This window comes from Mauremys reevesii, linkage group 15 (assembly GCF_016161935.1).
Source record: "Mauremys reevesii isolate NIE-2019 linkage group 15, ASM1616193v1, whole genome shotgun sequence".
In the NCBI taxonomy this organism is placed as follows: domain Eukaryota; kingdom Metazoa; phylum Chordata; order Testudines; family Geoemydidae; genus Mauremys; species Mauremys reevesii.
In genome coordinates, this window is record NC_052637.1 from 28013574 (window position 1) to 28036547 (window position 22974).

Consider the following 22974-nt stretch of genomic DNA (forward strand, 5'->3'; position numbering starts at 1 on the left):
TTAGTCGTTGCTCGCAAAATTAACCAATTAATTGAGTTTTTATTATGTTGGCTGAAAAAATAATTAAAACCTAGAATAAGATTTTCTTGTAATGAGAGAAGGTTTTGTTTTTATCTTTAAAGGTTTTTTTTCCCCTTTCCCCCTAAGGGGGGGGGGAGAGGTTTTATAAGTGAACTTGAGCTTTTCATTTTTTTTCTTTTTAAAATCTGTTAATGTGCAACTATCAAAAATCTGAGCCAGTCTCTGATATTTCATCCAATTCCCCTCTCCCCCCTCCAATATGTTTTTGTAAATCAGTTGACTCTTTCATTATGGTTGAAACTTATTAGGTGTAATTAGTTTGAACTGTGTGCAGTGTACAAATTGAAATTTGGGAGATATGGATAGTGTACATTATTTTTTTCTAGAATAGAATGCAAAGTTGAAAAGAAATAGTTTATGTAAACCACTTGATATCACTGGAGGGGTTGTAACTTTTGAGTAGACTGCATGATATATGGAATGGGTGTTCTGTTTGTTAATGAGTTTATGGATAAAAGAAGCTTTTCTTCATTTTTTGCTCTTCTCAGAGTTCATATTTGTTATCTGTTTACTTTTGATGGTGCTGCCAAACTCAAAACTAATATTTGAATTGTTCAAGCTAATTATGGGCTGTTGGAGCAAAAAAAAAATTGGCTTCTATTTTGAATGAGTAACTAAATCAAAGTTTTAAAAGTATATTTCACCACAGTTCTTAATGATAAAATATTGTCTGTCTTTTACTCTTTGTAAAGGAGGGACTGAATTATTAGTGATTATTGGTGACACTGCTTAAATCTATGCATGTTGGAGGTAGCCCGTCCTCAGGCTTTCTCCATTCAGCTTTCCTAATGAACCATTAATCCTGAACAGCAAAATGCCGGCTATTTCCAGTCCTAGGCTGTTTCTGAACAGAAACTGCTCATGGTGCCGTTTTGCAGGTGGTTTTGTGGAATATGGAAATGGCCACAAAGAAGTGACAACCTCAATTTTAAATTGTTCCCAAAGGTGAAATATTGATGGATGAATTTAGTATACAACATAATAGCTATTAAATTACATCTGTCTGAAATATATAGCTAAAATTATTTGCCTCCTTAAGATCATTTCCTTTATTTGATCACATTTTGATTGTTGTGTTTAGTGTGTGGGTGCTGGTTGGTGTTGCTGGCCTGTGATGTATAGGAGGTCAGACTAGCCCTTCTGGCCTTAAACTCTGTGACTCTATTTTATTTTCCTTCCTTCTAGGGTACTAGGAATCATTTGTAAGATTTAGTCTCATCTTGACAGCTCACTTGCTGTGTGACCTTGTGTAGGTTAATCTCGGTGTGCCTCATTTTTTTTCCTCATCTGTGAAATGGGTATAATACTGACAGGATAGTTGTGAAACTAGGCGTGGAAAGCATTTGAACTTACCAGATCAAATGTATTATACAAGTCCACAGTAATTGTGTTATAGTAGAATTTTTCCTTTCTGATTGACTGTGTATTAAATTTTACTTTTCAAGTGAACTACATTGTGAACAGGATGCATATGTAGACTCAACAAACACACAGCAATGTTTAAAAATCTGTTCCATCTTCAATGACCTATCAAGACTGATGCTCAAACTAGTCTGTTTCCTGCACAGGACTCCTGGACATCAGATTCCTAAAGCAGACTGGTTTCCTGTTCCCCTTGCTTTAAGTGTTTGTCATCAGTTTGCAGGGTAAATATGGCATCCTGAAAGCAGATAAATAAAATAGTAATTGAATTTCCAATATTAAATGTTGTAATGTTCATTTCACTTTTGGGTCCTAACAGTTTTATTTTTTTAAAACAAACTTTGGCAATGCTTATGAAGAACTGTATCCTTTGTTTGGCTTTAGATTGTAAACCCTTTAGTGCAGGGATTGTCTCCTTTCTATATTTGTACAGTACCCAGCAAAATGGGCCCCCGATCGTGATTTGGGGCTTTTAGAAGCTATCCTAATATAAATACTTATAAAATACTGACTAACGTGGCATTGAGATTGAAACTGTCACTCCCCTCTTTAATTTATTTCAGCATGAGCTTTCGTGAGCTACAGCTCACTTCTTCGGATGCATAGAATGGAACACACAGACATGAGATATTTATACATGCAGATAACATGAAAAGGTGGAAGTATGCATACCAACAGGAAGAGTCTAATCAATTGAGATGAGCTATCATCAGGAGGAGAAAAAAAACTTTTGAAGTGATAATTAAGATGACCCATAGAAGGTGTGAGGAGAACTTAGCATAGGAAAATAGATTCAATTAGTGTAATGACCCAACCATTCCCAGTCTCTGTTTAGGCCTGAGTTAATTGTATCTAATTTGCATATTAATTTGAGTTCAGCAGTCTCTCTTTGGAATCTGTTTTTGAAGTTTTTTTGTTGCAAAACTGCCACCTTCAAGTCTGTCACTGAGTGGTTAGAGAGGTTGAACACTTCAGACTGAAAACAGACTCCAAAGAGAGACTGCTGAACTCAAATTAATATGCAAATGAGATACAATTAACTCAGGCCTAAACAGACTGGGAATGGTTGGGTCATTACAGTAATTGAATCTATTTCCCTATGTTAAGTTCTCTTCACACCTTCTATGGGTCATCTTAATTATCACTTCAAAAGTTTTTTTTTCTCCTCCTGATGATAGCTCATCTCAATTGATTAGACTCTTCCTGTTGGTATGCATACTTCCACCTTTTCATGTTCTCTATATGTATAAATATCTCCTGTCTGTGTGTTCCATTCTATGCATCCGAAGAAGTGAGCTGTAGCTCACGAAAGCTCATGCTGAAATAAATTTGTTAGTCTCTAAGGTGCCACAAGTACTCCTGTTCTTTTTGCGGATACAGACTAACACGGCTGCTACTCTGAAACCTTTATTATGTGGCTTTCAGTAATGTAGCTAGATTATTTTTGGTCTTTTTATAAAAAGAATACTATGTTATATTTTAAAAGTTTAACAGAATTTATAGAAAGCATTTGCATTTGTTTTGCAGATTAGGCAGCTCTAGTCCATTCTGTCATTTGTTCTAATCAGTTTGGCTCTTTCTCGCTGTTGTGATGTAAGTATCCCTGATGGTGGACTCCAGCATGTGTGTGATCCAAATGATTGCATTTTATGCATCCATTCTGTGGGTGTTCTGTGTCAGTCTTCACAGCTAAAGTGTTCTGGCATTTCCCATAAGGTCTGGTTCAGAGTAGTGGAGCTACTTTTTGAAATCCTTTACTACTACATTTCAAAGGCAGATGGTACTCTGGATGAACTCAAGGAAATGAGGTCTATCTGGTGATCCTTTACAACCTTCCTCCAGACTCTAGAGTTCCTGTATGTCTTCATTCCAATACTTCTGCTAACAAGGACAGAGATCCATTGTGGTTTTGGTAGTCCCAACCTGGAGTTCACCAGATCTGATCCTCAGTCCAGTTAGAAGAAATGCAGACCAACTACCAACTCTTGTCTCTTCTGTTGTAAGACTATGTTTACATTGTTAACTCAGAGCTGAAATTTCTATGCAAGTCTGTATGGAAAGTAGCTTCTTGTTAAGCTCTTGTTTGGATTGTGCACAGGAAGCTCAACAAATCGCTTAGCAAAGTCAACTTTCTACAAGAAAGAGCTGGGCCTTGAAGTGGCATAGGAAAGTAGCAAGACCATCTGGCAGCTATATCAGTGTTCCATCCTTCAGTTACAGACAGCCTCAGTCTTTCACCATTGTAAATTAAAGAAATTATTGAAAGTACTAATAAAAATCTTTACACCTGTTTGCAAGCCACCACCTACTTGTGAGAATGTTGTTTTTTTTAATTCCCTACTACTGAAGATTGCATTTTTAATGGCTAGAACATGACTGAAAAGTCAGTGAGAACCAAACCACGATGGCTAAACTTTCTGATGATGATATTTTCTGGAGGATAACATTGTACTATATTTACACCCCAAATTCCTGTTTAAGGTGGCTTTGGACTTACATTTAAACAAAGCTGTCAGCCCTTCCTAAATGTTCCCTAGCAAATATTTCTAAGACAAACTAGGTTTTGTAATCCAGATATTACGGGCGCTAAGCAATTACCAGTATCTGAATAATATCAAACAGGCTTTTACATAAAAAACCCAAGATTGTGTCGTTTGAAGATGTTCTTTTTTTCCTCCCCTCCCCTGAATTCTCTCTGTGCTCAGATTAGAAAATCTGGTAAAACTATATACAAACCTACTATTGTCATGTAGGTCTCAGTGCCTGAGAGTTTTGGGGCACATTTAACCAGGTGCCAGGCAATCTCCAGAGCATGTTTTAGGAATATCTCCATCACAAAGAATCATAAAATGATAGAAATGTATGTATGGAAGGAACCTGAGGAGGTTATCTAGTCCATTTTCCCACTCTCTGCTCCCCTCCCCCACACAAACACACACACCTCTCCATGCTGAGGCGCAGGACCAAGTATACCTAGACCATCCCTGACAGGTGTTTGTCTAATCTGTTCTTAAAAACCTCCAGTGACAGGGATTACACCAGCTCTCTTGGTAACCTATTCCAGTAATTAGCTATTCTTATGTCTAACCCAGGCCCGCACAACATGCGGCCCCCGTGGGCTCACTGTGCAGCCCGTGGGCACGTGGTGGGGCGGGGCTGCTGAGTTCGCCTTCTGTCGGGGGGGAGGGGGGGGCCCGCCTCACAGCCCCGCGCGGGCCGCATTCCAATCGCCCTAACGGCCAGGACCGCACATGTCTCCATCTCCCGCTCCCCCCGCCTGGCGTACAGTGGGTGCATCACTTCCAGGGCCTGCTGAGGCGGGAAGCGCTGGGCACGAGGCAGAGCCAGTAAGTGCCGAGCGAGGGGAGGAGCGCCTGGCCTGGGCTTGAGCCGCAGCTGTGGGGGAGGGGGAGACTGTGTCGAGAGAGACACACACACACACACACACACACACACACCCCGGTTCTTTGGTTGGGGGCGGGGCGGCTACTTCACTGGTTGGTCCCAGGGCAGCCTCCATAGTGATTGGGGGCTGTGGGCAGCCAGGAAATCCCCGGAGGAGATGTGTGTGTGTCTCTGTGTGTATGTTGCACCTGCCCTGACTCAACTGGGCCTGGGCTCAAGCCGCAGCTCAGGGGCAGGGGGGCCTGGACTGAGACCCCCCCCCCTTCGGTTGGGGGCGGGGCGGCACTGCACTGGTTGGTCCCAGGGAGGCCTCTGTAGTGATCGCGGGGAGTGGGTGGGGGTTGAACTGTCTGTGTGCAGCCAGGAAATCCCCGGAGGGGAGGTGTGTGTGTGTTGCACCTGCCCTGCCCCAACTGCTGCCCCCCTCCCTGGTCCAGGGACCTTCCCGCTCCCCAGCCCCTATCACAGTGCCCTCCACCCCCTGGCTCCCTGCGGCCCCTGTGTGTGTTTGTTGGACAGTCACATCCAATCCCTTCACACTGTCCCCCTTTCCCCTCCCCTTATTTCATAGCCCCAGAAAATCCCTTCAAACTGTCCCCCTTTTCCCTTCCCCTTTTTTCATGGGGTATGACGAGCCGAGCAGGTGGACGGGCAGGGCGGCAAGGCTTTATACTTGTGTGTGGGGGGCGGAATGTTTCCAAGGGGCCGGGTGGCGCTGGGGCGGGAGATGTGTTTCCACAGGGCTGGGCAGCGCTGTGGGATGGGGAGGGGGTGTTTCAGCGGGGCCGGAGGATTTCGGCCCTCAGCTGTTTTCTTTGGAGTAATATGGCCCTCGCCTCTTTACGAGTTGTGCAGACCTGGTCTAACCTAATCTCCCTTGCTGCAGATTAAGCCACCACTACTTATCCTACCTTCACTGGACATGGAAAACAATTGATAACTGTCCTCTATAATAGCCTTTAACATATATGAAGACGATTACTAGGTTCACCCTTTCTTTTCTCAAGACTGAACATTCTGAGTTTTTTTTAACTGTTCCTTATAGGTCATATTTTATAAAGTTTTTATCATTTTTGTTACTCTCCTCTGGAGTCTCTCCAATTTTCCCACATCCTTCTTAAAGCATGGCACCCAAAACTGGACACAGTAGAGCAGAACAGTTATCTCGCGTGTCTTTCATATGACACTCCTCTTAATACACCCCAGAATTATATTGGCCTTTTTCACAACAGCATAACATTATTAACTCATATTGGTGCTTGGCAGAATTTGATTTTTATTTTTATAATTTCAACAGATAATACTAGTGTTTATTTTTAAGCATTTTTTTAGATTTTTATCTATTTAAATTTTCACAATTGCACCAAATTATGGGTTTTAAGCATTTTTTTCTTTCAATTCTTATCTATTTAAATTTTCATAGAAAATTATCAGTTAATCAAACAGGGGAGGTGTCAGACAATTTAATGACCATAAACGTTGAGATTCAAAACGTTTAAGCTTTATAACACAAATTATCAACATCATATGTCAAAATATAAAAAAAGTACCTTAAATCAAACTCTAATAAATTCTACAGCAGCATTTTTCTTTGTTTTTGTGACGGGTGATGGAAAGAGTTATGTAGTACCATTAAATTGACTGTATGATCATGAGCATAGAAGTGAATCAATGGCAGTGGTTTATTCAAAATGGAAATGACCATTGCAGTTGTCGTTTAACTACTGTGTAAACCTTTTTTCAGTCTATGTATACTTGATACGGTGTAAGCATGTATTAAAAGGTTGCTAGGCAGAATGGTATTTACTGATAGAGCATTTGGCATTTTCCATTGACTCTGTAATCACGCTATATCAGTGGTCTCCAACTATTTTTACGCTCAAGATCACTTTTTGAATTTAATGGCAACCCAGGATCTACCCCGCCCCTTCCCCAAAGCCCCACCCCACTCACTCCACATACACCCCTCCATCGCTCGCTCTCCCACACCCTCACTAACGTTCTTTGGGCTGAGGTAGGAGGTTGGGGTTTGGGCACTGGGCTGAGGCTGAGGGGTTCACAATGTTGGAGGGGGCTTTGGGCTGAGCCTGGGTTAGGAGTTTGGGGTGCAGGAGGGGCTGAGGGGTTCAAACTCTGGGAGGGGGATCAGGTCTGGGTGAGGGGGTAGGGGTGCTGACTCTGGGAGGGGTGTCGGGGCTGGGGCAGAGTGAGGTGCAGGAGGGGGCTCAAGACTGCTGGTTGGGGTGCAGGAGGGGGTTTGGGATGCTGGCTTTGGAAAGGGGCTCAGGGCTGGGGGTTGGGCTGTGGCCTCCCGTCGAACAGCACTTACCTCCAGCGGCTCCCAGTCTGTGGTGTAGTGTGGCTGCCGCTAAGGCAGGCTCCCTGCCTACTCCGGCCCCACGCCACTCCCAGAAGAAGCCAATGCGCCCCTGTGGCCGCTGAGGGGCGGGGCGGGGGCACATGGCTCCGTGTGCTGACCTTCTTTGCAAGCACCGCCCCCGCAGCTCCCCATTCCCGGACAGTGGGATCTGCGGGGGCTCTGCTTGCAGGCAGGAGTAGTGCACGGAGGAAGACCCCTCCCCACTGCAGGGCTGCGCTGGCCGCTTCCAGGAGCGGCATGGGGCTGGGGCAGGCAGGGAGCCCTCATAGGCCTTGGCTACACTTGCAAATTTGCAGCGCTGCAGCAGGGTGTGAAAACACACCCTCTCCAGCGCTGCAAATTGCGGCGCTGCAAAGCACCAGTGTGGTCAAAGCCCCAGCGCTGGGAGCGCGGTTCCCAGCGCTGTACGTTATTCCCCACAGGGAGTACGGACAGCGCTGGGAGAGCTCTCTCCCAGCGCTGGCGCTTTGACTACACTTAGCGCTTCAAAGCGCTGCTGTGGCAGCGCTGCCGCAGCAGCAGCGCTTTGAAGTGCAAGTGTAGCCATAGCCTCAGTGGCAGCCCCACTGCACCACCGGAGATCACAATAGACTGGGAGATCCTCTAGGATCGACCAGTCGACGGTTGGTGACCAGTGCTCTATGTTCTGATTGGTGAATAGTGTTTCAGTTAGCAGCATGTTTCATTTTATCACTGCACATTAGAGGTTATACACTACTGCTTTATTTCCTTTTTTACATGCTGATTCAATAAATTAAAACGTATCCTAATACTAGAAGGTCAAACCTTAGATTTAGCAACTTAGAAGTTAACATATTTTAGAGGTTATAATGAATAGTAATGATACAAATGTAAAAACACAAACATGAGCCTATATAGTACACTGATTTTAGAAAGAGACCCTTTCTTGGCTATTTTCAGTTACGAGACTATTTCACTCTGGCTGCATGGTTGTGGGTTTTTTGGTTTTTGTTTTAAATCCACTCAAGCATAATTGTTGTTACTAGTTTATCTTTGTAGCATTGTCCTTGGTTTTAACTTGACTTACAAAGAGTACACAGCTATACAGAGCTGGCTAAAGATACAGCATTGGTTGGCTTTGTTTGGGGTGGTAGATATTTTGTTGTTTGTTGTTGACAATAGAATTGTCTGTCTTGTAAAGCGTTTAGTCTGCTGTAGAAGTAAAGTATGTTGGAAAGGCAAAGAATAATTGAGACTTTCAGCATTTGCATGTATGCACACTGTTTTTCCTCTCTAGCCAAACTACAATTTAGAGAGACTATCCTATAAGTTGTCTCTATTCATAGCTCTCTGATCACACTAGCTGTACAGGATAACATTCCTGTCATGAGAAAATATAAGGGAATAATTGCACTCATTATGTCTTTTGTACAGTACAGTCAGGATAGATAACAGTATCTAAGATTTTACAACTTGAAACAAGCTTGATCCTCTTAACATGACCAATTGTGGCTTCTCTCAGGTTATTTAACTCAGTGTACTCTAGTAAAGAGCCAGATCATCAGAAGGATTTGGTTATATTTTTGCGTTAGCTTATATGTTGGAGGAGCATGGGGGGAAGGGGCAAGAGGACAGGGAGCTGAGAAGGATGGTGTACAAAGATAATGTTTATTTTCTTTGGTTTTTGAGACAAATTGGACTGTAATTGCAAGTTTAAAAAGTACCACCTAAATCATTTAAAAGCTAAATTTTTCTTGTTCTAGTCTTGCCATTTAAATATGTATTACTGAGTGACATAACCAGGCTGTTCTTTAGAACTACGTATCTTGCTCTACAAAAAACATTAGTTATAGCCATGATCAGATACTATTATTATAGTTGCCTTAAAATATCATAGTTCTATATTCTCTGTGTATGGTTCTTGTAGAGGAGTTTAGAAATGAAAGAAAACTAGATGAGTAGTGAATTTAGTGTTTTGACTCCATACATATTTATCAGTAATAACTCTCTGAATATTTCACGAGGAAATATTTTAATTTTTAAAGTAATTTTTGTTGAACTATCTTTTTTCATATTTCACCAAAAGAAGGGGGGAAAAACTGAGTCAAAATAACTAAAATGTTAACAGAATATCAACACTTGACGTTGTATTAATCTCTTTCCAGTTATTTTCAGAGTGCAGATACAATTTTCTTAAATGTGTTTTTTTTATTGCTTATTTCTGGTGCAGAGATATTGTGACTTCGAGACCAAAAATTTTAAATTTGTAAGGTTTTATTTTTGGAAGCCCCGTCAAAGGAGACATTTAAAATTAAACCAGGTAAAGCACTAGAAAACCTATTATTGTAGAGACCATCCTGCATTGGCAAGCAGGTAGATTATGTTTTGGATTCTGTACATGTATACTGTGCCTCATTATAACCTATTTTTTGTCTTTAATCTATTTGTTTTTCGCTGGTTTATCAGTTTCTACTAGTATACCAAAAGATGCAAAATACTTATAACTTCTGGTCAGTTCTGAAACAAAACTTTTCAGTGGAAAATATTTGTAAAATTTACATAAAATGTTAAATATGAACTTGATAATGTGGAAGATAAATTTACAATCAAACTCCTTTTATAGAAAAACTGTTTTTAAACAAAGATGTAAGGTACTTATTGTGGTGCATAAAATTGTCTTATATACTTTTTAAAATAATGTTTTCTTTGTTTCAGTGTAATTTGGAACTTATGTATGGTATCGTAACTGAGAAAGTAAAAATGTATTTAGTGATGTTATTTTAACAGAATTTGAGTGTCAGACTAATTTTGAGTCTTGTTTAATCCTTTTCAGATCTTAGTCACAGTAGTTTGGGAGACCATTATGAAAATTCCCACTGGGGACAACAGCCCACTTTCAGAAGTGAAGCCAACTGCAGCTGGGATAAAGTGATAATAGACAGGACTGACAAGGAAGCGTGGCCTTCCATTACAGGAACTGAGACTGAATCTGCTTCAGAATGTACTACAGAAACTGACTCTGCCTCCAACTGTGGCTCAGAGAACAGTAGCATGGCTACAGGGAGTGCCCAAGGCAACTTCACTGGACATACAAAGAAAACTAATGGCAATAATGGCACCAATGGAGCACTCATCCAAAGCACTTCTAACCAGAGTGCCCTTGGAGCTGGTGGAGCAAATGGTAATGGAAACTCAGCCAGAGTGTGGGGTGTGGCCACAGGCTCCAACTCTGGCCTAGCTCACTGCTCTGCCAGTGGTGGGGATGGAAAGATGGACAACATGATTGCAGATGGTAGAAGTCAAAACTGCTGGGGTGCTTCCAACTCAAATGCTGGCATTAATCTTAACCTTAACCCTAATGCCAATCCAGCTGCCTGGCCTGTACTCGGACATGAAGGAACTGTGGGAGCAGGCAACCCTTCCAGTATTTGTAGTCCAGTCAGTGCCATAGGTCAGAATATGGGCAACCAGAATGGTAACCCAACAGGCACCTTAGGTGCTTGGGGAAACTTGCTGCCGCAAGAGAGCACAGAACCACAAACGTCCACTTCTCAGAATGTGTCTTTCAGCGTACAACCTCAGAACCTTAACACTGATGGACCAAATAACACTAACCCCATGAACTCTTCACCAAACCCTATCAATGCAATGCAGACTAATGGACTGCCAAACTGGGGGATGGCTGTTGGTATGGGGGCCATCATCTCGCCCCATCTGCAAGGCCTTCCTGGTGCTAATGGAACATCAGTTTCTCAAGTCAGTGGGGGCAATGGTGAAGGAATGGGTAGTTCAGTATGGGGAATATCCCCAGGTAATCCTGCCACAGGAAACAGCAATTCTGGGTTCAGTCAGGGGAATGGAGACACTGTGAACTCAGCATTAAGTGCTAAACAGAATGGATCCAGCAGTGCTGTGCAAAAGGAAGGAAATGGAGCAAGTGCGTGGGATTCAGGACCTCCTGCTGGTCCTGGGGTACTAGCATGGGGCAGGGGCAGTGGCAACAGTAGTGTTGGTAGCATGCATTCTGGAGCTTGGGGCCACCCCAACCGTAACACCAGTAATGGGGTTAATGGTGAATGGGGCAAGTCCCCAAATCAGCATTCCAATAGTGACATCAGCGGTAAAGGATCAGCAGGGTGGGATAGCCCTAGTGTTACCAGCCAGAATCCTGCCATGCAGCAGGGCAATGAACAAATAAACTCTTGGGCCAAAGCTGCAGCATCTGTCACCACAGCTAGTGAAGAAAGTAATGACAGTGGTGGAGGTCAAAATGAGGGCAACACTGCGAGAGAAGGAGCAGGAGAGGCCAGAAGGAGAGACAAAGGGGTGATAGACCAAGGGCAAGTCCAGTTGCCAAGGAATGACCTTGACCCAAGAGTCCTGTCCAATACTGGTTGGGGACAGACTCCTGTAAAGCAAAACACTGCCTGGGAATTTGAAGAATCCCCAAGGTCTGAACGAAAGAATGACAATGGAACGGAGGCCTGGGGTTGTACAGCTTCTCAGTCTTCAAACTCAGGGGGGAAGAACGATGGGTCCATCATGAACAGTACAAATACCTCTTCAGTATCTGGGTGGGTCAACTCTCCACCCTCAGCTGTTCCAACAAATACAGGTTGGGGAGACAACAACAACAAAGCGCCAAACGGCCCAGGGGGATGGGGAGAATCAGCTAGCTCTACTGCTGTCAATGCTGCTGCTGCTGCTACTGCTGCCAAAAGTGGCCACGCTTGGAGTGGGACCGCAAATCAGGAGGACAAATCACCTACATGGGGTGAACCTCAGAAACCCAAATCTCAAAACTGGGGAGATGGACAGAAATCAAATCCAGGCTGGACTTCAGGAGGTGGAGATTGGGCTGAGTCATCATCCATACCTGGACACTTGCCTGAGGGGAAGAAGAATGGATCTGGATGGGATGCTGACAATAGATCAGGGTCAGGTTGGAATGAAACTACAAGGTCTGGGACCAGTGGATGGGGAAATGGCACAAACACCAAGGCTAATACAGGTACAAGTTGGGGAGAATCTCTAAAACCTAGCCCTCAACAGAATTGGGCTAGTAAACCCCAGGACAACAGTGTGAGTAACTGGGGAGGAGCAGCTTCGGTTAAACAGACTGGGTCAGGATGGGTTGGTGGGCCAGTGCCACCCAAACAAAAAGATAGCAGTGAGGCAACTGGCTGGGAAGAGCCTTCTCCACCATCCATTCGCCGTAAGATGGAAATTGATGATGGTACCTCAGCTTGGGGCGATCCAAACTACAACAACAACAAGACTGTAAACATGTGGGATAGAAACAACCCTGTAATTCAGAGCAGTACCACAACCAACACCACCACTACTACTACTGTTATCAACACAAATATGGTTGAACCTCATCCATCGCACCAGTCAAGTGCCCAGCCGAACCGGTCCCCATTGCTTGGTCCAGGTATGGAACAAGTTTCATTTTCTTTTTAAGACAGAAGTAGGATACAGTGGAAATAAATCTTTTACCTCTCTCTCACACACTCATATATCTGTCTTTTAAGACATGCATACACATTATAATAACGGGGAGTGATTTCAAATGTTTTTAATTAATGTGAATAATAGTATAAAATGAGATCTGTTTGGCATTTCCTATTTATTTAAATTGAGTGTGATTTAAGAATTTGTTCAGTTTTTCAGGTAAGTTTAAAAAAACATTTAGGATAATACAATTTTGTGGTCTGTCTTTACTAAAATAAAATAAAAAATATTACATTCACACCTGCAGAGCCCCCCAATGAGGAGTCTGGTGGCACCTTAAAGCCCAAGAGATTTATTATCACTCCATTCATCTGAAGTGGGTTTTTTTTACCAACGAAAGCTTATGCCCTAATAAATCTGTTAGGCTTTAAGGTGCCACCAGACTCCTCGTTTGTTTCCCTCAGAGCAGAAGTTTTCCAGGTGGAAACAACGAGGAGTCGGGTGGCACCTTAAAGCCTAACAGATTTATTAGGGCATAACACGGCTACCCCTATGATACCTGATCTGAGGGAAGCTCTGTAAAATTCATGAATAGGTCAGCAGGATCCAGGAATGAAAAGAAACTCTCATGGGGAAGGGGATCCTTCAAGAAATCCTTATGGCAGAATCTGCTGTCATAGCTGCACTCAGCATTGCATCAGGTTCAGCAGGCCAGTTGAGGCCTTTTAAGCTAAGAAGGCAAGGGGGAATGGAATGTCTGAAGAGTCTGCACTCACTTGTCTACGTTGGTTGTCTGCTGCACAGGAAAAGCATCTGGAAAGTGAGGTGGAGGATTCGGCTGGCACAACCCATAAAAATGTAGATCTGTTCTCACTCACGAATTGACTCCAGCCCAGTAATACTTATGCTAACCATTATTTCATCCTCTGTGGGTTGGGATAGACATTAACTTTTAAAGACATAGAGAAGGGGATTGAAACTATAGCTACAGAGCCTATTAAAGATTATTAGATATTTCATTTTTATATGTACAGTGTTGTAATGTTTTTAGTGTCCTTAATATTTTTTTTAGTTGCTAGATTTATAGAACATTCGTGGTTTAAGTATTATAAACAAAAATTATGCTGTGTACATTGACTAGTAGTAGTGATTACCCATTGATGTCAGACATACTTGGCATAGTGTAGTAATTATCAAAAAATAGTATTTTTTGTTAACTGTTTTGTACCTGGAATCAGATTTTCCTTGAGAATAAGCATAAAGATCGAGAAAGTGAGCCTTTTGCATCATGAACTCTAGACCATAGGCAGGAATCCAGCAAGTATTGACTTTAATTGCTCCATAGCTGGGCAAAAGAGTTTGTAATCTTCACTCTTTGTGCTTGTGAACAGGTGTAGTCTGCCTTTTTATTAATTAAGGCAGTGTATTTGCAGATTTACCAAATCACGTGTCCCACATGTCTTAGGGTAAGGGATTTCTCTTCAATGCCTGGCTCTTAAAATCACACTTGGACTGCTCTCAAATGGGAAGTTGCCTTTTTACTGGTCTGCTGCTGAATTCAGAAATGTAATTAGGGAGGCTAGTATTTTCAGTTTTCTACCTTTTTTTAAGGAAACCAAGATGTAACAACAGCTGATAACCTAGATTATTCAGCTATGCCTACACTAGCTCTAGTCTGCCCTGCTGTGTCACTATTTCAGAAGAAAGACTGGAGTCTTCAGTGTCTTATTTTATATCAAGGCAGTTCCCCACTTCTTTGTCTGCTTCAGAGGAAAAAAAAACATTGTTTACTTGCCATGGTTGCATTGTTCACTCACCATGGTTCCAGTAACTCTCCCAGATAAATCACAAACTTGTTTCATTTAAGGAAAACTGAATTAATATTTTATTGATAGTGCAAAGAAAGGGAGATGGGACATAAACTTACCTTAAGAGCATTCACCTCTGTACAAATATTACAGAAAGCTCTTTAGGTCTGGTTGAAGTTTAGTTGCAGATTTTTTGAAATGCGATCAGTATTTATAGCATGGCAGAAAATGACTCCCACAATCTACAGCTCTGTTAGCTTGATGTCTTGTTTAGATACCCTTAGTATTTGACAGTGGAAAAGCCACCACCTTTCTTTGTTCTGCTTTTGAAATCCAAGAATCAAAAATCTCATTTATAATTCTTCCTGGGCCTGACATGGAAGTACTATAATCTTTTCCTTGGCATCTTATCTACCATTTTGTTTCTTGAACAAAGCTCAGTTAACATATCTGAGACTAGCTTGGACTAGGTTCTGATAGCCAATTTGGAAAGCTGTGCATCCAGAGTACGATTTACTCAGATACAAAATTTGAATTAGAAATTTAGATATCCAATAGAATTAAACTGGGCTAGTAGTCCTTACTTATCTCCCAGCGTTTGTGATAAAGGAAGAATACTTTTCTACAAGTTAAGGAAGTTCAGAGGAATTTTGCTGACTAGCAGAATGAATGTAAGAAAAGCTTCTAAAAAATGTCACGCTAGCTATTGATTACACTCTTAAGCTTGTTGGTCTCTGTTAATTGTTTCAAACTTTCAATGGGTGGGGGAAGGTACCATGTTGTAACTCCTTTTCATAATTGTCACAGTCCTTACTAATCTCATCCTTATAATCGCAGCAGGAGCAAAGAAGCAGCAAGAGGAATTATAGAGGGAAAATTTAATAAATATCTTAGATACCTGTGTACTAATGCAAGAACTATGGGCAATAAGCAGGAAGAACTAGAAATACTAGTGAATAATCACAATTTCGACATAATTGGCATCACAAACTTGGTGGGAGGCAGACCTGTTGAAAGTCTCTGAGTAAGGTGTAAAAACGGGGGTGATTTCATGTTACGTGTCTACTGTAGATCACCTAACCTGGAAGAAGAGGTCGATGAGGCTTTTTTAAATAACTAACAAAATCATCCAAAACATGGGACTTGGTGGTGATGGGTGACTTAACTACCCAAATAATACAGCAGGTCGCAGATTATCCGACACATTCTTGGAATGCATTGGATGCAACTTTTATTACAAAAGGTAGAGAAAGTGATTAGGGAAGAGGCTATTTTAGGTACAATTCAAACAAATAGGGAGGAACTAATTGAGAATTTTGAAGGTGAAAGGCAGCTTTGGTGAAAGTGATCATGAAATGATATATATACACGGCAAAGGCACAAAATTAGAAAGTCCAGGGCAAAACCAAGATTGAACTAGCTTGGGATATAAAGGGTAACAAGAAAACATTTTACAAATGCATTTGAAATAAGAGGAAGACCAAGGACAGGGTAGGCCCATTACTCAATGAAAAAGAAAACGTAATAACAGAAAATGCAGCAATGGCCACAGTGCTAAATGCCATTTTTGTTTGTTTTCACCAGAAAAGTTAACAGTGATTGGACAACTGACAAAGCAAACATCAGTGTAAATGGGGTAGAATCAGGCTAAAATAGGAAAAGAACAAGTCAAATATTACTTAGACAAGCAAGATATCTTCAGATCGGCAGGGCCTGATGAAATACATCCTAGAATACTTAAGGAACTTGCTGAATAGATCTCTGAGCCATTAGTGATTATCTTTGAGAGCTTGTGGAGGACAGGAGAGATACCTAAGGACTGAAAAAGGGCAAATATAGTACCTATCTAGAAAAAGGTGAATAAGGACAACCCAGAGAATTATAGACCAGTCAGCTTAACTTCAGTACCTTGAAAGATAAAGGAACAAATAATCGAGCCATCATTTTGTAAGCACCTAGAAGAAAATAAGGTGATAAGTAATAGTCAACATGGATTGGTCAAGAACAAATAATGTCAAATCAAGCTAATGCCCTAATAGTCTTCTTTGACTGGGTAACAAGCCTTGTAGATTGGGATGAAGCAGTATATGTGATACATCTTGACTTTAGTAAGGCTTTTGATACTGTCTCACAAGACCGTCTCATAAACAAACTAGGAAATATTGCCTAGAGGAACCTACTGTAAAATGTGTGCAAAACTGTTTGAGAAACTACTCAGAGTAGTTATCAGTGGTTCACAATTAAGCTGGATGGGCATATCAAATGGGATCCTGTATGGATCTGTTCTGTATCTGGTTATGTTCAATATCTTCATATATGGTTTGGATAATGGTAGAGAGTACCCTTACAAAGTTTCTGGACAGTGCCACACTGGGAGGGGTTCCAGGCATTTTGGAGGACAGGATTAGAATTCAAAATGATCTTGAAAAATTGGAGAAATGGTCTGAAATGAATAGGATGAAATTCAATATGGACAAATGCAAAGTTCTTCATTTGGAAAGGAATAATCAATTGCACAAATACAAAATTGGAAATGACTGCCTAGGAAGGAGTACTGCAGAAAAGGTTCTGGAGATTATAGTGGATCACAAACTAAACATGAGTCAGTATTGTTGCAAAAAAAGCAAACATCATTCTGGGATGTATTAGCAGGAGTGTTGCAAGCAAAACACAAGAAGTAATTCTTCCACTCAACACTGATAAGGCCTCGACTGGAGTACTGTTTCCAGTTCTGGGCACCATATTTTTGGAAAGATGTGGACAAATTGGAGAAAGTTCAGAAGAGAGCAAGAAAAAATGATTAAATGTCTAGAAAACATGACCTTTGAGGGAAGATAGAAAAAAATTGGTTTTGTTTTGTCTGGAGAAGACTGAGACAGAACGTAAGTCTGCAAATGTATGTAAAGAAGAGGGTGATAAATTGTTCTCCTTAACCACTGAGGACAGGACAAGAAGTATTGGGCTTAAATTGCTAGGGGAGATTTAGATTAGATTTAGGAAAAACTTCCTAACTGTAGGCACTGGAACAAATTGCCTAGGGAGGTTGTGTAACCTCCATCATTGGAGGTTTTAAAGAACAGGTTAGACAAACACCTGTTAGGGGTGATCTAAAAGATAATACTTAGTCCTGTCTCAGTGCAGGGGACTGTACGAGGTAACCTTTTGAGGTCCCTTCCAGGCCTACATTTCTATGATTCTGCGTTTTCTTTTCCCTGTTCTATTTGTTTCCCTATGTTTCTGTTTTCCAGCCTTTGATGGCCATTTCAGACACTGTACATCTGTTTCTGTTCTTCTAGCTATACTTCCTGCCAAAAGACATATTTTTCAATTGTGTCTATTATTCAAGTCTGGACTGCTGCTCTTTCTACTAGTTCTATTCATTGACTTGTACAGAGAGGATATCCTCTTCTGCACTGGGATAACAAGCGTCCTTGCACTTGTATGTCACTCGCAAAAGGGTACATTGGTTAAAAACTTTTATCTTCAGGGTGACTAGGAAAACATCTGTAAACGTCTGCTTTAGTCCAAACTCAAGTTTTTAGGTTATTGAGTCATTTCAGGAGGAAAGAAATATACAGCTTTCCTATATAGGGACATGGTGTGTGGTGAGCAAACTGCAAGGAATAGTAATGAAAAATATAGGTCATCTTTTAAATACAAGTTACCAGAAACCTGAAAGACAATGCATTGGAAATAATGTTCCATATGATGGTTCGAGACATCACAAAACTAAGCAGTCCTAGCAATGTTATCTGAAATTCACCCATCCAGTTTTGTCATGACCTGGAAAGCTGTCCAAGCTAATGCTACTTATTTTCTCTTTGAGTTCCCACCTATAAGGTTGTTTTGTTGAAGTTACAGGTAGATTTGCCATTTTCTTTTCCTGCTACTGAGTTCTTGGTGTCTCTTATGTTGGTCATGACTAACACTGACATTCCAGATGCTGCTTCTGTCCAGTTGCAGAGGCAGAAAAAGCCACATCTCCTTCATTTTCCTCTACCTGGTGTTCTGAAACATTACATATTTATTGTAATTTTGGTATAAAACTATTTCCATACACATTGTTCATGTGAATCATAGAATTTAAGGCCAGAAGAAACCATTAGATGATCTAGTCTGACTTCCTGTCTATCACAGGTCCTTAACGTTGTCCCAGTTACCTTTGTATAGAGCCCAATAACTTGTGTTTGGCTAAAGCGCATTTTCCAGAAAGGCATCCAGCTTTGATTTGAAAATATTAAGAGAGAAAGGATCTACCATTTCTTTTGGTAGGTTAATGACGCTCGCTGTTTTAAAAAAAAAAAAAAAAAAAAAAAGTGTGCCTTATTTCCATTTTGAATTTGTTTGGCTTCAGCTCCCAGTCACTGATTAAAGTATTTTTAAAAGTTGAGGATGTCTGTTTTAATTAAATTGACCTAAACTCTAGAAAGAAAATATTTTCAAGGGGCTAAATGGATGAAAAAACAAAGGACTTGCAAAACATTTTAATCATAGTACCTTGCACATGAAATTGTCACTTCAGATTTTTTAATCTTTCTGGCAGTGTTAAAGTAATTACTACTTTACACTAATACTGATGTTAGTAGATCATATCCACAATTGTGAAACTATACATTTTAAATTATGTGCTATTCACACTATTCAAATAATTCGGTACCTTGCACAGGAAAACTTATTCTTTTTAATCTCTCAGATTTTGAAAATTACCTTTCAATAAAAGGTATTACTATACACTGTTTCCTCTTCAGATGGATAAGCACTATTACAGATGTTTTTGTTTTCTAAATATATCTGCTTATACCATATGACTTCTAATGATCTTTTTTAAAAAATCCAACCTAGAAACCATAGAATTAGGTACAAATGACAATATCAAAAAATGTGCATGAATGTTTATAAAAAATGCTGAGATGGTGAAATAAAACAAAATCCAAAATATTTATAAATTGGTATATGTTGTGAAAGGAAGAGAATTATAACTTTAAAAATTAATTCTGAAATCATTTGTGCAACAATGTTGTGAATAAACGTGTGTGTGCGCATCACACAAAGAACAGTGTTAAAAAGTTGTAAAGTCAAGCACTCAAATGTTAGGAATTGCCATAATTATGTGCAGCCATAATTGGGCCGCCATATGATGCAGTCTTTAATTACGTGATCATGTACACAAGAGGGAGCTTCTCTGGGGATGAATCAGGTTTGTGTAGTAAAGAAGGCTATTATCTGTCGAATCCCTACTTTGTTGCAGAGATTGGAAATTATGTAGTGAATGAAGTAGGAGATTGCAGGAAGAGAAAAGGAGGTCTCATGGGTAAGACAGTTGAATGCTGCCCTGGAGTCCTGGATTCTATCCCTGTCTGCACTACATTATTCCTATGTGATCCTAAACCTCATTTTCTAGGTGCCAAACTTGAGACCTGGGGGTCTGATTTGCTCTAATGCTGGGCACTCACAACTACTCACCACTGAAGTCAGTGTGAGCTGTGCTTAAATATATAAGGTGATATAAAATGCTAAATACTCTGAAAAATAAGGTCCTTGATGCCTGAATTAGGGCACCCAAAATTAGTGGATGCTTTTGCCTGTAACCTCTCTGTGCCTGTTCTCCCCACATATAAAATGGGCATAGTACAGCCCCTTCACTTTAGGGGTTTTGTGAAGATGAATTAATGTTTGTAGATCACTGAGATATAATAATGATGAGTGCCATAGAAAAGCCCATAAGGAAATCAATAACTCTGTCTTCAGAGCAGGATGTGACCAGATGTCCTGTTTTTTAAATGGACAGTCCTGTATTTTAAGCCCACCTCCAGGTGCCCTGACTTTTTCTTTAAAAAATAAGAGAACCAGCCCCTGGTCGGGGTGCTCAGCTCGCCAACAGCCTGGCTGGCAGGCTCCTTCCTTCCCACACTGCCTCTGGCTGGGCCGGAGCCCTGGGAAAGCCCAAAACTCTTGGGCACAGGCCAGGAGGAACCAAGCGCTGTGTGCCAAAGCCCTGCATAGCGCTGGCCTGGGAAGCCTCTTCGCCCCTCAGCTAAGCTCTTGAGTGGTGGGGGGAAGCAACTTCCAGCCTGTTCATGCCCTGACCCTGTAGGCTTCACAGCAGCCTCCCGGGCAGGAGCTTAGCACCCTCGTCACCTGTCCCCCTTCCCCCATAGCTGGGTCCTGCCCCCAGGGAGCACAGGGCTGCTCTGTTCCATAGGCACCCTCCCCTGCTGAGGCACCTCTCTGGCCAGGTTCACTGAAGCCCCTGCAGTCAGGTTCCCTGGGCCCTGCCGCACAATGCATCCTTAGGGCTTAACCCCTTCCTGCCCTCACTGTAGCCAGGGGTTAGGAGGCAGCTGGGTTATGTCAGTGGCCAGCAGCAGCCTGGAGGTGTTAGCTGCCTTTCGACAGTCTGCAGGCAAGAAGGGACAAGCTGCTTCCAGCCTTAGGGGAGGGTGATAGAAGAGATGAACTCTGCAAAGACACCGGCCAGGTTGTCTCTTCCCCCTGCTTCTCCTCCCTTGCAGCTGGAAGCAGCTGCCATCCCTTCCCCCCCTGCACAGTGCCGATAGGCTTCTGGGGTGAGCCCTGACAGAAATCTGAGAGGGGGCATGCATGTGACCCTGCGTGCCTCCTGACCATGTGTTGCTTCGGGAAGACACAGCGCCAGGTACCAGGAGAGGCGAGTCCATCTTCGGGGCCAGCCAGGCCTGGAGGGCAGAGAGCACCGGGCAGGGAGAGTTGGGTCGGTCGTGTGTGTGTGTGTGTGTGTGTGTGTGTGTGTGTGTGTGACCTCTCACCATGTGAACCCTAAAGCCTTAAAGATAAGAAGGTGAATAAAAAGAATCCAGCTAGGCAGTATTTCTTTTTAACGGGCTCAGTCAGCTTGATGTTAATTTGAACATTTATACTGAATAGTTCTGATTGCCGTTGACCTTGCCTGAATACGAGTAATCTTACCAGGTGTCCCCTATTCCGCATAGGGAAATATGGTCACCCTAGGTTTGAATAATGTGCAGGTCTTGTGCTACTGGTATGTGCTGTGGCCTGGAACTATCTTTCTTCTACAGGAGATATTGGGTGGGCATCTCAACCTCTGTGGAGGCACCCATGAGTCTCTTTATTTCATGCTATGTTGATCTTATAATATAAAAACGCACACAGTAAATATATAAAACCACACGGGAAGTAGGTGCCCTTAAGAAGTTACCTGTCACTTCATGGAAAATGGTAAGAGTAATGCTATAGCAGGTATTCTCTCTCTTTAGAATAGGGAGTTCTGGTAATGCTTGCTTAAAAGTAAAAAGTTTACATAATTATTTTCAAATTGGGCCCATTTTATTAGGTTGCACCAGAGTCATTTGCCCATGTTTTCCTTCATGGAAAATCTAGGATAAAGAAGAACAATCCCTTTTTATTTTTTAAATCCTTTTTACTCTAACAACTTATTTCTTTTTTGCTACGTGACTAATTTTCTGTTGAAGTGTAAAAGCATATGATGAAGATGAATGGACATTTTCTATCCTAGTTTCTCCACTAAGTGTGTTTCTTTCTAAGCAAATAAAGAAAAAGATGGCAATTGAAGTGTCAAAGCTACATTGAACAGAATGAAAACAATAACCCAGAAGAGTATTTAACATTTTCTTTCTCAAAAAACAATTTTTAAAAAAATATCCTGATAGAGAAAGGAAACCATTGAGGATCATCTTTAGGTCTGTAATTTAAGATTAGTATCTCAAACTCTACATAGACCGTCTCAACCACAATTGAACTTGGTGCATTTTCATTATATTGGACCAAGAATCTCCATGTAATTTTTTTTCTCTTACAATATGGAGGGCATGGGGCTGGCCAGGTCAGGAGAGTTACTATAATTTTACAATAGGACAGAAATATTGAGACTAGCACTAAAATATCTTGAGATCACACTGTAACCTCACGTATGGAATGGTGGCCACAACCCTCTTGCTTGAGCATACTAGACTATGTCACCAGTTTAGGAAGAGAGGATTCTGTCCCTGTATTTCTGAGTTGATCCTCTACTGCAGCCCATTTATAAGGCGTGTAGGTTTTCACCCTTAGTGTGCAGTATGTCTAATTGATTTTTTTACCATTGGTGGAGAAGAGGGGACGAGGGGGGAATCCTGTGCTTGGTCCATAGTTCTAGTAAGTGTTAAAATGGCATAATACACATCCAGTGCATTTTTAACATATTTTGAAGGCAAATTAAATACACATTTCTTGCCTCTTGACAGTTTCTCTTAGACTTTTAATTGTGTGGTCTCTCATAGAGTACGAATCACTAAATATTAAAACCAACTTTTCCGCATTCCATCAAAATTTCAATATTGCAATTAGCAATATATCTTGTACAAAGTAAATTCTTACAGATTGCTGTAGACCATTTTGATGGTAAAATACTGACCTGCAGAAAACTGATGCCTCTGTCTAGTTCTTGTTTTATGCACATAGTTAAGT

The 22974-nt window shown here is 41.4% G+C and overlaps 1 protein-coding gene across 16 annotated transcripts in view; it reads left to right on the forward strand.

Moving 5' to 3' along the window:
• The window catches only part of TNRC6C (trinucleotide repeat containing adaptor 6C), a 610512-nt gene that overhangs the window by 529569 nt on the left and 57969 nt on the right, over positions 1-22974 (forward strand). For all 16 annotated transcript variants that reach the window (XM_039501295.1, XM_039501293.1, XM_039501297.1 and 13 more), the window contains one exon: positions 10083-12683. In XM_039501295.1, coding sequence (XP_039357229.1) covers positions 10083-12683 — 2601 coding nt within the window. The remainder of the gene's footprint in view (positions 1-10082; positions 12684-22974) is intronic.